Consider the following 14,937-nt stretch of genomic DNA (forward strand, 5'->3'; position numbering starts at 1 on the left):
CCTACTGCTTCTACTACATTCATTAAATGAACACAAAAATGATGCATGCACCAAATTCAACACCAACTACAATTGACAAAATTTCATGAGCATTGCATTCTGATTCACTTGTTACTTGGACTCAGCCAAACAAGAACACCTCTGTAGGCATCATTATGAACAACTCCTTTTAGAATATATCTCACCAAATCACTATATAAATATAGCTCAAGTTTCTTCTTTTCTTGCTGCACCAGCTAACATTTGATCTCAGCTATACATATACATACATATTACACTGCTGCACTGCCTCTACCGAGCAACAAATGGCGATACCAGTGCAAAGCTCCCCGCTTTTGCTCGCCGTCCTACTCCTCCTGTCCACCGCGGCCGCAGCCGGCGGATCTGGGAAGCAGCCCCCCCTTGGCTGGACCCCTTCCCTGGCGGGGTGCCGCGGCACCATCGCGGAGTGCCTCGGGGACGAGGAGCTCGACCTGGGAGCCGTGGTGAGCCGCCGCGTCCTTGCCACCTCCAGTTACATCAGCTACGGCGCCCTCAGGGCCGACACCACCCCCTGCTCCCAACCCGGCGCCTCCTACTACAACTGCCAGCCCGGAGCTCAGTCCAATCCGTACTCCCGTAGCTGCTCCGCCATCACCCAGTGCCGGAGTTGAGCTTGGTATACGTGCTCTGTTAGTACTGTACTTAGCTGGTTGTGCTATCGGTGTATTGGTGCTGTAAACAGAGTCTATGTGCAACTTTCTGATTAAAAGAAAGAAAGAAGAATAAAAAGGTCTTAACTACTAAGCAATTATATTTTGATTGCAGATAATTTGGCTTTCTACATCATGATCTTTATTCAAGTGGATTCTCAATGTAGAGAGATTTTGGTTTGTGGAAGAGCACTTGTTATGCTAGGCATGCAAGTTAATGGTTGCACTGGTTCACTGTCATGAGTTCCTACACCTTCTTGTTCACCTGAATCCTAATCATCATTCCCTTGTGGGTGAATCTTCGCTTCTAATTAAACCTTTGGAGGAGTATGCACTTATGTGTTTTACTTCTTGATTGTTGAGATGACATTGCTCCATGGTAGTAGGAATCTGCATGAACTTACATGGCAACTCTGTTATGCCAATAAAATAGACTAGTCCTGCAGCTTCTGTGATCCTATTATGTTTCAGTTGTTCAGATAATTTGCAATGTTTCTTGCATGATTGCCCACTAATTAATACATTGTACTCAACCTAATTAGATTGGAGTCAGCTGATCAATGCTGATGACTGTCTACAGAGTTGCATGCTGTGCTTAATGATACAGCATGTTGTTTGACAATATCATGTTGCAACTCAAGTTCCATATTATGTTATTTTTCTTCTTCAAGGCATGACTGGGAGGCAACAGATTGCTGAGAAGTTGGTCCCATTGGAAGGCTTGCTCAACAGATGAGAAACATGAGTCTTCGTTCTTGAAGCCATGAATGACTGGTATCCTACACCTTCTCCATTGTTCTCAATCTGAATCTGTTCTTGACATGATACTGGCTCACATGGAAATAGTTCATTCAGCAGGTAGCATAGCTTTAAAGAACTTCTGTGCTATATTCTGTGCCTTGGTCATCAGACAAGGAAAAAGAGAGAAAATAAATAAATAAATATATATATATATATATATATATATAAATATAAATATAAATATATATATATATATATATATATATATGAACAGTCTGAAGTGTTGTGATTCTACAAATTTCTGTTAAAGATTAGTATCACAAGGAAGATGAAAAAAATGTTGAATCTAAAGATAATTCTGCAATTTTCAACTGGTAAAAGAAAATTGATCCAGTGCATGAAGCTCCTGTTAGCATATCAATATATGCAATCCTATCTTTACAAATTGAGAAGTTATGTTTGTTACTTAGCCTAAGTCACTGCAATTTGCTGATGAGAGTGATAAATTATCCAGGAAGGATGAGATCTAATCCTCATCTCACATGAAAGCCACACATTTGTGGTTTGGATGAACAAAACTTGTGAGCCATTTGTGGTTAGGATGCTTATTTTAACTCGCAGTATAAGATGATCTTGGTACAAGATAAACAAAACCTGTGTTCTATCTGTGGTTCATCATGGTTTAGTATGATTTTAATCAAGGATTGATGCAATATATGATGTGTTTATGATGATTTTGGAGTGTTTGTTTAGTCCTCCAGCTAATAAACAATTGATTTGGTGTTTCCCTCCAATCCCAGTGATGTGTACATAGCATTCCACTCCAACCTCTCTTCTCATCTCTCCATGGCCTTGCTTCTAACAAGAGGGTGGAAGAGCTCATCCCCCGCTCTCACTTTGGAGTGAAAATTAACTTGTAAACATGACAGACATGACAAGAGAATCATGATGTAAAGATGTTAGAGGATTTCTCTTTGCAATTTGTGTGGTGACTGGAACAGAGTGGATTTGCAGCGAAAACAATGGCTACTAATCTCTTTCAACGCCAAGGATGAGGCTTTGTCATTGCTCAAGGGATAGAGAAGGTATGAAGGTGGCATGACATGCCCTTGTCTTCTCGGCTAACATGTTGAGCTCCAAAACCAAATATTGCACTTCAGCATAGATTAATGTGTGTTCTGAAGCACGCACGACGATGAGGGGCAAGAAATATGGTAAGTATTTTCCATGTCATTATTGAGTTTTTTCAACAAAATATTTCCTAAAGCAAAACATATATATATATAAAATCTTCAATAACTACCTATATTTACAAATTGAATATTATAAATGAGGTGTATATCTGAGTATATAATAAACTCTAGGTTTCTTTAAATATTATCTCGATCGTCTAACTCCCACCTCGAGTATGTATCAACTTAAACGTTGGATGAGTTTTGCCAAACATACATTTAGTATAAATTTTACAAGAATTCTCAAGAATTACATATTTGAGTCGAGAAAGTACTTTAAGCAAATGCTTGAAAGAACCACTTCGTGATTATCCTCTAAGTCAGAATATACTAAAATATGGATCTCAAACATAATAAAATTCGAAAAAAAAAAGAGATAAGCTAAATCAGCCTGGTCACATAAAGTTGACAATAATTTCCACGTTAACAATCTCAATTATAACAAAAGATCAATTTTATAATTTTTATAATTTATTTAAATAAAAGATATTTTAGAGAAAATTACGCATAATGAAAGTGAACATAATTATTATTATAAATACATGTATCACATTATTAGCATTGTTTACAATGCTTACAATACAACGAAAGTAACATCGTCAATAGTAACACCAATTATCCTCTCGATGGTGGAGGACCACCACGACATCGGTTGATGGGGTTACAACCAGGGTTGTAGGGTTTGCCTTTGGCGCCAGGGCGACAATTATTTTTAGAAGCATCTCTCGGATTACAGGGGATCCTATCACCACCCTGGTCGATGTCGGTGGAGGGCTCAATCACCCTTCGCGCAGCCTCAAGCTCTCGACCAGCGAGGATCAAGACGAGCAAAAGGTATAAGCATAAAAAAACTGTAATTATGTTATTATTATGCGAAAAACTTTAATGCTAGAATCAAAGTCAAATAACAATATATCAATATCAGGATTACATACCCTTTGATGTCATTCTGAAAACCTCTATCTGATTATCGTCGTCGAATCTGACACTTATAGTGGTGCTAATATATTGAGTCACTAGGAGGTCCTATCTATTTATAGGCGAGAGCAGAGGGTTTAGGATAAATAATTAGGAAAGTCCCTTCATCAAGGTATCTCATAAATAATTCTATCTTGAACTTCCTTTATATTAGCTGGTAACCATAATTATAATTCAATTAAATATATAATATATCTTATCCAATCAATCAAGACCATATAATCTAACATTTTGTGAGCAGCCTTAGTACCATGGTATGGTTACTCCTTTACGACTCAAGAGACTAAGGATCGAGTCACAAAAATAACTTCTTTAAATATTTAAAAATAAAGCTATGTACATTAATCCTCCTTAGACCTCGAAACGATGGAAGCCTCGTACATTCGATACGTCTTTTTTTCAATAATCTAATATTCTCCTCCTTGATCTTTTAATTAGTAAAATATTAAAAAGTTTTAAAATCAAAATAAATAAAGTAAAAAAATTATTTAAAACTGATTTTACCTAATTAAATTTTAAAAATTTTAAAAATATTTTATACATAATTATGAATTTTAAAATAAGCTAATAAATATAATAATACTATATTAACTCTGACTATCGATATTGTTGAATCTCGAATTTTGATGATGAAACTAATTGATAAGTGTTTATGTTTTAATCTGCGTTTTGAGTGACGCATGATGCTTCGATTAGGATGAGATAATTAAAGTAGGAAAAATCATATTGGGTTGGAGAAAAACATGTCAGAAGATTAGACGTCGAGCCAATGGATCGGTCGACGTATCGACAGAAGGCTTCGGGCTATGGATTTGAGCATTAGGCCAAGAAGAGCGGATATTACGGTAAGGATATCGGAGTTGCGGAGTCAACTGGTCGATTGGGCAATAGGCCGCAAGAGAGGACAATGCGCTGAAGAATCAGACGAAGCGTCGAAGGACCAATGAAATGCTGGACAATATGATTAATGCTTAGTATTAATTGTCTAGATTGAGGTATATTTTACATATGCAGGATTAACTACGATAGCAAAGCATAAAGCAAAATGAAGTCCCGGAGTCAAGGGCGCGATTTCGTTGGGAGTTCGAGAGTTCGTCGGAAGTCCGAACGTTCGTCGAAAGTTCTGACGGAACCAACCGAGAAGTCTCAGAGCTTGCCAGAGAAGCTCATCGAAACTTGCCAAGAAGATCGTCGTGAAGTTCAAGAGTTTGTCGAGAGTCCGTTGGAACATTGCCGAGAGATTGTCGGAAGTTCGCCGGAAGATCGCCGAAAGCTCACCGGAAGAAACCAAGACATAGAGACTTATTTAGCTTAGCAAATGTCTTAGGAATCATAGTTAGCACATAATTAGGTTTGGATTTGAGCTAATCCAATTAGGAGCCAGCTTGGCCCATGTAAGGATTGTGTTGGGCCCAATAAGAAGCCCAAACAATGCCCCAAGAAGTGGCACCGTCGTGCCACAGTCTTCGAGACTGTGTCAGGCGGTGGTACCACTAGTCTGGGCGATTGTACCGCCCCTGGCAGGGTGTGCCAGGTGGTGGTACCACCCAACACAGCATCCCAAGCAGTGGTACCGCCCATGCCCGAGAAACCCAGGATGAGATGTTTTTAGGCTCAAAGTTTGAATCAACTTGAAGCCTATAAATACCACTCTCATCCTTGGTTAAAACACATAAGTATTGAGAGTAAAAAAATATAGAAACGTTGTTGCAATCTTGTGTGAGCTCCTCTCAAAGTTCTAAGTGTTAGAATAGTTCTAAAGAGGAGTGAGTGGGGGTGTAAGGGTTATCTCCTAAACCTGATAAAAGGAGAATTGAGTTGTAAAAGGTGGTTGGTCTTCGCCTATTGAAGGAAGACCGATAGTGGATGCCGGTGGCCTCGACGGAAGAGGAATCGACGAAGTGGATGTAGGTCACGACGACCGAACCACTCTAAAATCCGATTTATATTACCTTTGTGCACTTTACTTTCGCTGCAACCCTTCTTCTTATTACTTTCAAAGTTAAGCATTTCCGAAATCGATTTTATCATATAAAATGAAATTTCTTAAACCGACATTTTTACCACTACACTAATTCACCCCCCCCCCCCCCTTAGTATCGGCTCTTGATCCTAACAATTGGTATCAAAGTCTCGTTTTCTCATTTGGTTTAACATCCAAAGAGAAATGACTCATTTCGGCTTTCAAGAGGGTCACTCTCTCATTTGTCCTTCCTTTTTCAATGGGACGGACTACACATATTGGAAAACTCGAATGAGAGTTTTCTTGCTTTCTTTGGATTTGAACTTATGGAACATTGTTGAATCCGTTTTTAAAAGGTCTTCTCTTCTAATGAAAGATTGGAATGATTTGGAGAAAAAGACTTTTTCTTTAAATATGAAAGCTATGAATGCTTTGTTTTGCACCTTAGACAAAAACGAGTTTAATCGGATTTCTACTTGTGAAACGACTTTCGACATTTGGTATACTCTTGAAATCACACACGAAGGCACTAGCAAAGTTAAAAATTTGAAAATCAACTTTTTAATGCATGATTTTAAACTTTTTCATATGAAACCAAGCGAAACCGTTGTTGACATGTATACCTATTTTACAGATGTCGTCAATGATTTAAAAGCTCTTGGTAAAAGCTTTTCGAATTTTGAGCTCGTTAACAAGATTTTACGCTCAATTTATAAAAATTAGGATTCGAAAGTAACGGCAATATAAGAATTAAAAGATTTAAACCATCTTTTGATTGAAGAACTAATTGGGTTTTTGATGACCTATGAATTGATGTGCAATGCACGTGAAGAACACAAGAATAACCTTCCAAAGAACAAGAAAGATTTGGGACTTAGAACATATGAATACCACTCGAGCATAAGGTGTATAGGTCAACCAAACTCAACTTGACCTCCTTGGAGAGCATAATGTAAGCCTAAGTTGCATAGGTCAACTAAATCTAACTTAATCTCCTCAGAGAGTCCGATGTGAGCCTAAGGTGCATAGGTCAACCAAATCTAACCCAACCTTCTAAAGTGCCTATTGTGAGCCTAAAGTGCATTAGTCAACAAAGTCTTTCTCAACCTCCTTAGACAGCCTAAGGTGAGCTCGATGTATATAGGTATGCTAAGTCCAACCCAACCACCTCAAAGAGCTCCAAGTGGGCCCGAGGTGCATAGTTCGACCAAGCTTGACCTAACTTTCTTAAAGAGCATAAGGTGAGCCTAAAGTGTCTAGATCGATTAAGTCTAACTCGACCTCCTCAGAGAGCCTAATGTGAGTCTAATGTACGTAGGTCATATAAATCCAACCTAACCTCCTCGAGCAGCTTGACATGAGCCTAAGGTGCATAGATCAACCAAGTCTGACCCAACCTCCTCGGAGAGCCCAATGTAGGCATAAGGTGCATAGGTATGCAAAAGCCCGACCTGATCTCCTCGGAGAGTCCAGGTCACCCTATTCCAACCCGACCTCCTCGGAGATTTCGAGGTGCATAGGTCGACCAAGCTCGACTTAACCTCTTTGGGAAGCTTGATGTAAGCCTAAGGTACATAGGTTGACTAGGTCCAACCCGACCTCCTTGAGAGCCCATTGTGAGAGCTTAAGGTGCGTAGGTTAGCCAAGTCCGACCCAACTTACTTGGAGAGCCCCAGGTGGGCTTGACGGATGGAGGTTGGACAAGCTCGACTAGACATCCTCAAAGAGTGTAAGGTAAGCCTAAAGTGCATTGGTTGCCCTAGTCTGACCCAACCTCCTTTTAGAGCCGAAGGTGAGCCCAAGGTGCGTAGATTAACTAATCTCAACCTAGCCTCCTTGGAAAGTTTAATGTGAACCTAAGACACGTAGGTCAACAAAGTCCAACCTAACCTCCTCAGAGAGCCCGTTATAAGCTAAAGGTGTGTAAGTTAACAAAGTCTGACTCGATCTCCTCGGAGAGCCCAAGGTGCATAGATCGGCCAAGTCTGACTCGGCCTCTCTGGAGAGCCCGAGGTGCATCAATCAGCCAAGCCCGAATTGACCTTCTTGGAGAGCCTAAGGTAAACCTAAGGTGCATAAGTTGGCCAAGTCCAACTTGACCTCCTTAAAAAACCCAAGGTGCATAGGTTGGCTAAGCACAACCTAACCATCTTGAAGAGCTTGAGGTGAGCATAACATGCATAAGTTAGCTAAGTCCAACCTGACCTTCTCGAAGAGCTCGATGTGAGCCTAAGGTGCATAGGTCGATCAACCCGATGTGACTTCTTAGATAGCCCAAGGTGAGCATAAGGTGCATACGTTAGCTTACTCCGACCCAAATTGACCTTGTTGGAGAGCCTAAGATGAGTCTAAAATGCATAAGTTAGCCAAGTTTAATCCAACTTTCTTAGAGAATGCAAAGTGCATAAGTTGGCTAAGCCCAACTTGACCTTCTTGGAAAGCTCGAAGCAAACCTAAGATGCATAGGTCAGTCAAGTCCAACCTAACATTCTTGGAGAACCTAATGAGAAGCCTAAGGTGTATAGGTTGGCCATGTCCAACTTAACCTTCTTAAAGAGCCCAATGTGAGCCTAACATACCTAGCCTCCTTGGATATCTCGATGTAAACCTAAAGTGTATAAGTTGGCCTAATTCGTCCCAATCTCCTCAGAGAACTTGAGGTGAGCCTGAGATGCATAGGTCAACTAAGTCTAACCTGATCCCCTTGGAGAACACAAGGTGAGCCTAAGGTGTATATATTGGCCAAGTCTAATCCAACCTTCATAAAGAGCATGAGGTGCACAGATCCGCCAAGCCTAAATTGATCTTTTTGGAGAGCCCAAGGTGAGCCTAAGGTGTGTAAGTTGGCTAAGTCTAACTCGACCTCCTTAGAGAACCTGAGATGCATAGATTGGCTAAGCCCAACCTCCTCGAAGAGCCTTATGTGAGTCTAAGGTGCATATGTCAATAAAGTCTGATCGGCCTTAGCCAAGTTTGACGCAACCTCCTCGAATAAGCCAATGTGAGTTTAAGGTGCATATGTCTATTAGGATCGAGTCAGCACTAAGTGGAGGGGTGAATTAGTGCAGCGGATAAAAACATTGATTTTGAAAAACTTTTATTTCGATAAAATCAATTTTGGAAATGTGTTTATCTTAAAAGCCCGTTTGTAAGTGTAATGAATGCAGTAAGCAAGTAAGGCAGTTTGCAGTAAAGGTAAATTACATAAATAGAAATGTAAACTGATTTATTATGGTTCGATCATTGTGACCTACATTCACTCCTGATTCTTCGTTCGTCAAGGCCATCGGCTTTCACTACTGATCTTTTTTAAAATCAAGTACCCTTTTACAATTTGATTCTCCTTTTGACAGGTTCAGGAGAGAACCTTTACACCCCCACTCACTTCTCTCTAAACAGAAATCATACTTTAGACTAGAGGTGGAGAACTCTCAAGATTACAACAGAATTTTTCCACTTTTAAGTTCTTTGTGCTTGTGTAATCTGAGCAGGGATGAGAGAGGTCTTTATAGGTCTCAAGTGGATTCAAACTTAGAGCCTAAAAGTGTCACATCCCCGATTTTTAGGGTACTAGCGGTACCACTGCCTATGCTGGGCGGTACCATCACCTGCAGCACTGACACTAGGTGGTACCATTACCTGGGAGACTATGTCTAGGCGATACCACCGCCCAGACTAGTGGTGCCACTGCTTGACATAGTTTTAGAGACTGTGTCATCGACGATTCTACCTATTGAGTCACTCTTTGGGCCTTTTATTTGGCCCAACACATCCCAAACTTGGGCTCAATTGGCACCTAATTGAGTTAGCTTAATTCTAACTCAATTATACCTAAAACCTACTTCGATCTAGATAATTATTACAAAGCTAAATTAAATGTTATCCAACATATCATTGGTTCATCGACGCCTCATCTGATTCTTCGGCGCATCGTCCTCTCTTGTGGCCTATTGCTCAATCGGATAGTTAACCTCCGCAACTCTGATTTTCTTAACGTAATATTCGCTTTTCTTGGCCCGATGCCCGATCTTATAGCCTGAGGCCTTTTGTCGATATGTTGACCGATCCTTCGGCTCGACGTCCAATCTTCTAACATGTTCCACTTTGGCCCAACATGATTCTTCCTGCTTTAATTATCTCTCCCTGATCGAAGCTTCCTACATCACTCAAAACATATATTAGATCACAAACACTATTAATTAGTTTCATCATCAAAATTCAAGATTCAACAAGGTCAATTGAGTCCGACTTGACCTCCTCGGAGAGCCCAAGGTGGTGTCAAGTTGTATATGTCGGCCAAGCTTGACCCGACCTTCTCAGAGTGCTCAAGATGTGTAGATCAGCCAAGCCCTATTAGACCTTCTTGGAGAACCTGAAGTGATCATAAGTTGTGTAGGTTAACCAAGTCCAACTCAACCTCCTCGGAGAGTCTGAAGTGAGCCTAATGTGCATAGGTCGACCAAGTCCAACCTGACCTCCTCTGAGAGCCCGATGTGAGCCTAAGATGCATAGGTCGGCTAAGTCCAACCTAATCTCCTCGGAGAGCCTAAAGTGGGCTCGAGATATGTGGGTCAACCAAGCCTTACCCGACCTCCTTAAAGAGCCCAAGGCGAGCGTAAGCTACATAGGTTGCCCTCGTTCGACCCAATCTCCTTATAGGGCCCGTGGTGTAACATCCCATTAGTCCCACATCGGAAGTGGGCAATGAGTATGATTGGCTTATATGGGCCTGATGAGTGTATTATGTTAACTCTTGCTTAGGCTTATATGGGTCTGATGAGTATATTACGTTAATTCTCGCTTAAACATTTTGGTCCGTGGTTGAAGGACCAAAATGGAGTTATTGGCCAGGCTCATCAGACTGGGTTGTGACACGTGGTGGCCCAAGATGAGCCTAAGGTGTGTTCAAGTCTAACATGACCTCCTCGGAGAACTCAATGTGGTCCCGAGGTGCATAGGTAGGCCAATCCCAACTCGACCTCCTCGAAGAGTCCAAGGTGAACCTAAGGTGTGTAGATTGGCCAAACCCCACTTGACCTTCTTAGAGAGCTCAAGATGCATTGGTCGTTCAAGCCCAATTTAATCTCTCGAGAGAGCTTGAGGCATGTAAGTCAATCATGCATTAAATACCTCAAAACAATAGAAGAAATATTGTGACCTATGTTAACCAAGTTAGCAAAAGGGAGACAAGACCTATCTCCTTGACATGGACATGAGTAAACAATACACAATTATGAACCACCTCCCCATTTTTTTGTCGTCTATATAAATAAGAGTTCAAGAGGGGGGTTGTCATAGGTTATCCCCTATAGGAATACTTCCTGAAATATTTTATTCCTTTTGTTATTTGATTTAAACGTCTATCTTCATCGTAAGAATTAAGGTTAATCAACTTTTTACAACTTCTACCTTACTTTATCTCACCTTGAGCCTAACTTAGTGTTGGAGGGATCAGTTCGAAAAAATCACTCCCGATCTTGATCTTCATGTAGGTTATCGTCGGAACACCGAGCACACCTACATTGATTTCCACAAGACTTCCAACGCCACCTTGGCTGCATCTCATCGTTCATGTGTCGCGGAACCACAACGGGTTAAATTGAACGTTCAATAATATTTTCCCCTAACAAGTGAATATATTATTAATGTAGGTATGGTCTATGGTGCAAAACGTTAGTACTCATATCGCCAAGCCGTAAGTAGAAACTTCATCAGCATGCTCAAGCCTTGTCCGTATGGCACAGTAGAAAACCATCCACAAGAATTTGAATAGAGAAAGGACAAAAAAAACGCTCTCGTATTTGATCATCAAGAGACAAAAAAGATGAAAATTTAGAAATCCTCGACATGGTGAGAAGATGCAGATTATGTGCTGCGGCGGTCGGTTTGATTTCAGTCCCACTCTTTTTGCATGCCCTCTTTAGTCTTTAGCATGAGAGAGAGAGAGCAAGAGAGATGGCATCTTCCTCTATGGAGTGCATGGAATGTAGAGATGGGAGCGCTCCAGCTTAGTAGCCTTTGTAGATGGGTGGAGGTGGTGACGCATAGCTCAACCCACCGACGGGTGGGAGGACGGCCAACTCAGGTGATGGGGAGGAGACGAGAGGCGATGGCTGCGGTGACGACACCAGTGGTGGAGGAGAGTACACTGGTGGTGGTAGTGGTGGTGGTGATTGGCTTAGAGGCGGTGGTGAGGATACAAGTGGTGGTGAAGATGATGCTACGGATGATGGTGGTGGTGAAGGAGAGTGCACCGGTGATGGAGATGATACTACGGATGTTGGTGGTGGTGACTGCGTAAGCGGTGGAGAAGAGGGAACTGGTGATGGAGATGATTCTGTTGATGTTGGCGGAGGTGAGTAAATAGGTGGTGGAGGAGAGTGTGCCGGTGGTGGTGGTGAGTATGCAGCCGGTGGAGGAGAGTTCACCGGTGGTGGTGGTGACGAGGATACAGGCGGTGGAGGAGAGGGAACTGGTGGTGGTGGCGATTGGCTTAGAGGCGGTGGTGAGGATACAAGTGGTGGTGAAGATGATGCTACGGATGATGGTGGTGGTGAAGGTGAGTGCACCGGTGATGGAGATGATACTATGGATGTTGGTGGTGGTGACTGCGTAAGCGGTGGAGAAGAGGGACTTGGTGATGGAGATGATTCTGTTGATGTTGGCGGAGGTGAGTAAATAGGTGGTGGAGGAGAGTGTGCCGGTGGTGGTGGTGAGTATGCAGCCGGTGGAGGCGAGTGCACTGGTGGTGGTGGTGACGAGGATACAGGCGGTGGAGGAGAGAGAACTGGTGGTGGTGGTGGAGATGATGCTACGGGTGTTGATGTTGGTGGGTAAACTGATGGTGGAGGAGAGTGCACTGCTGGTGGTGAGGGCACAACTGATGGTGAAGAGTTTATTGGTGGTGGTGGAGATGATGCTACGGGTGTTGATGTTGGTGGGTAAACTGATGGTGGAGGAGAGTGCACTGCTGGTGGTGAGGGCACAACTGATGGTGAAGAGTTTATTGGTGGTGGGGATGATGATGGTAATGGTGGTGGTGGTGGTGAGTATACAGGAGGCGTAGGAGATGTTAGAGGCGATGTAGGTGGTGGTGAGTTAATTGGAGGAGGCGGAGAGTAGGCTACTGGTGGAGGTGGAGAGTATACTGGTTTTGGTGGTGACACTACTGACGGAGGTGGAGGGTGAGCCGTTGGTGGGGGTGGTGAGTTAACTATAGGTGGAGATTGGACTGACTGGGGAGGCACGGTCACTAGTTCTGGTGGCGGAGGCGAATGCACTCGTGTTACCGGTGACTCTGAATGCGGAGGTGGTGGCGGTGAGTGTGTCCGTGTCACCGGTGAGTCTGAATAGGGAGGTGGTGGTGGTGAGTTTACTGGTGTCCTTGGCGACTCTGAAGGCTGAGGTGGTGGAGTTTTGGGAGCGGGCTCCTGTTGGGCTGGAGGTGGCGGCGATGGGAATACCACCTGATGTGGTGGCGAGGTCACCACTGGTTTCAGAGATGGTTTCGGTGATGGTGCTGTCACCGGTTCTGGTTTTGGCGATGGTTTCGGAGACGTCGACGTCACCGGCTTTGGCGATGGTTTCGGAGACGTCGGCGTCACCGGCTTTGGTGATGGTTTCGGAGACGTCGGCGTCACCGGCTTCGGTGATGGTTTTGGAGATGTCGGCGTCACCGGCTTCGGTGATGGTTTTGGAGATGTCGGCGTCACTGGCTTTGGTGATGGTTTTGGAGACGTCGGCGTCACCGGCTTTGGTGATGGTTTCGGAGACGTCGGCGTCACCGGCTTTGGTGATGATTTCGGAGACGTCGGCGTCACCGACTTCGGTGATGGTTTTGGAGATGTCGGCGTCACCGGCTTCGGTGATGGTTTTGGAGATGTCGGCGTCACCGGCTTTGGTGAAGATTTCGGAGATGATGGTGTGGCTGGAGATGGAGACGAAGAGCTCGGAGAAGACCCACATTTATCTTTACTGCAGTCCACAGGGCGAGTCATCACCGGAAAACATGTCTTCGTCGACTTCTGCCCGGGCCTCTTCTCAAGGCAATTGCCTGTGTCTTCAAAGACGATATCAGAGCTCGATGATGACACGCACTCGCCGGCTTCGCCCTTGAAGTAGTTGTAAGAGAACGTGAAGTTGGCGAGGCTGGGCAAGCGGCAGAGCTTCTCAGGGACGATTCCGGTGAGGACATTGTGCGACAAGTCCAACTCCTCCACCTTGCTCAACGCCGCAAAGCTCGTCGGCAGCGTGCCAGTCAACGAGTTCGAGCTCGCATCGAACACCGTCACGTTGCCCAGAAGTCCGATCTCCACCGGCAAGCAGCCGACGAGCCCGTTGTTTAGCAGCACAAGCTCGTTGAGGGTGGCTCCCATCTTTCCGGCGCTCGACGGAATGCAACCCCCGAGGTTGTTGTTGGCAAGAACAACAATGGACGCAGTGGAGTTGCCAAAGTTGTCGGGGATAGGCGAGCTGAAGCGGTTGTCGTTCAAGAAGATGGCGTCGAGCGCCTTGTCGAAAATCTCCGGCGGGAGGGGACCCTCGAAGTCATTGAACCGAAGGTCGAGGTACCTCAGAGACGGTAGGCCAACGAGGACCATCGGAAATGGCCCGACGAAGCGGTTGTTGCTGACATCAAGCTCGTGGAGGAGCTGCAAACGGGAGAAGCTCTTGGGAATGATTCCGCAGAACCGGTTGGAATTGATGTGGATGAGCGCGGCGTCGGTAAGGAGGCCGAGCTCGATGGGGAGGTGGCCCGCGATGTCGGCGCCATTGAGGTCGACGCCGGCCACGACAGCGATGTTGGGATTATCGAGAGCCGGGGAGCAGAAGACGCCGTTGTAGCTGCACACGTCGCGGCCGACCCAGTTGCCGGTGAAGTTGAAGGGGTCGGAGTACATGGCGTGGCGCCAGGCTTGGAGGGCGATGTAGGCACGGCGGAGGCGGGCGTTGGCGAAGTCGAGGTCGATCTTGATATCAAATTCGAAGTCATCGGGGAGGTCGCCGCCCCTTGACAGGGCCAGAAGCTGGCGGCGGGCGATCCAGGCCGCTTCGGCGTTCGAGAGAGCGTAGGCAGAGGAAGAGAAGAGGAGGAGGAGAAGGACGAGAGAGAGAGGCCAGCCGGAGGCCTCCATGTTGGGCGGAGGGAAAAGGTGGGTGAACCGCCCTGGAGAGCCCAAGGCTGCGACGAAGGGGAATGGGATGGGGGAAGGGGGTTCTTATAGCTAACCCTTTAGGAATCGTTGGTTGGCCTGCTTCGCCGTAGGCGTCTCGATTTGGCGCGAAACGAACGGACAGCCGAACACGAGATCCAACGGTCCACCCCCAAAAT

At 44.5% G+C, this 14,937-nt stretch overlaps 2 protein-coding genes across 2 annotated transcripts; one reads left to right on the forward strand and one right to left on the reverse strand.

Moving 5' to 3' along the window:
- Positions 1-305: 305 nt before the first annotated feature.
- On the forward strand, positions 306-653 carry LOC135674030 (rapid alkalinization factor-like). The gene has a single exon (XM_065183441.1). The coding sequence runs from the start codon at positions 306-308 to the stop codon at positions 651-653; it is 348 nt and encodes a 115-aa protein (XP_065039513.1).
- A 10,735-nt stretch (positions 654-11,388) lies between these two features.
- On the reverse strand, positions 11,389-14,811 carry LOC135674709 (pollen-specific leucine-rich repeat extensin-like protein 3). The gene has a single exon (XM_065184806.1). It carries the CDS (start codon positions 14,738-14,740, stop codon positions 11,615-11,617), a length of 3,126 nt encoding a protein of 1,041 aa, XP_065040878.1. The 5' UTR covers positions 14,741-14,811; the 3' UTR covers positions 11,389-11,614.
- Positions 14,812-14,937: the final 126 nt, after the last annotated feature.

The sequence above is a fragment of the Musa acuminata genome, chromosome BXJ1-5 (genome assembly GCF_036884655.1).
Source record: "Musa acuminata AAA Group cultivar baxijiao chromosome BXJ1-5, Cavendish_Baxijiao_AAA, whole genome shotgun sequence".
Lineage (NCBI taxonomy): Eukaryota > Viridiplantae > Streptophyta > Magnoliopsida > Zingiberales > Musaceae > Musa > Musa acuminata.

Bases quoted from the DNA above. Each gene is read 5' to 3' on its own strand.
- LOC135674030 (XM_065183441.1), top strand. From the start codon at position 306: ATGGCGATACCAGTGCAAAGCTCCCCGCTTTTGCTCGCCGTCCTACTC.
- LOC135674709 (XM_065184806.1), bottom strand. From the start codon at position 14,740: ATGGAGGCCTCCGGCTGGCCTCTCTCTCTCGTCCTTCTCCTCCTCCTC.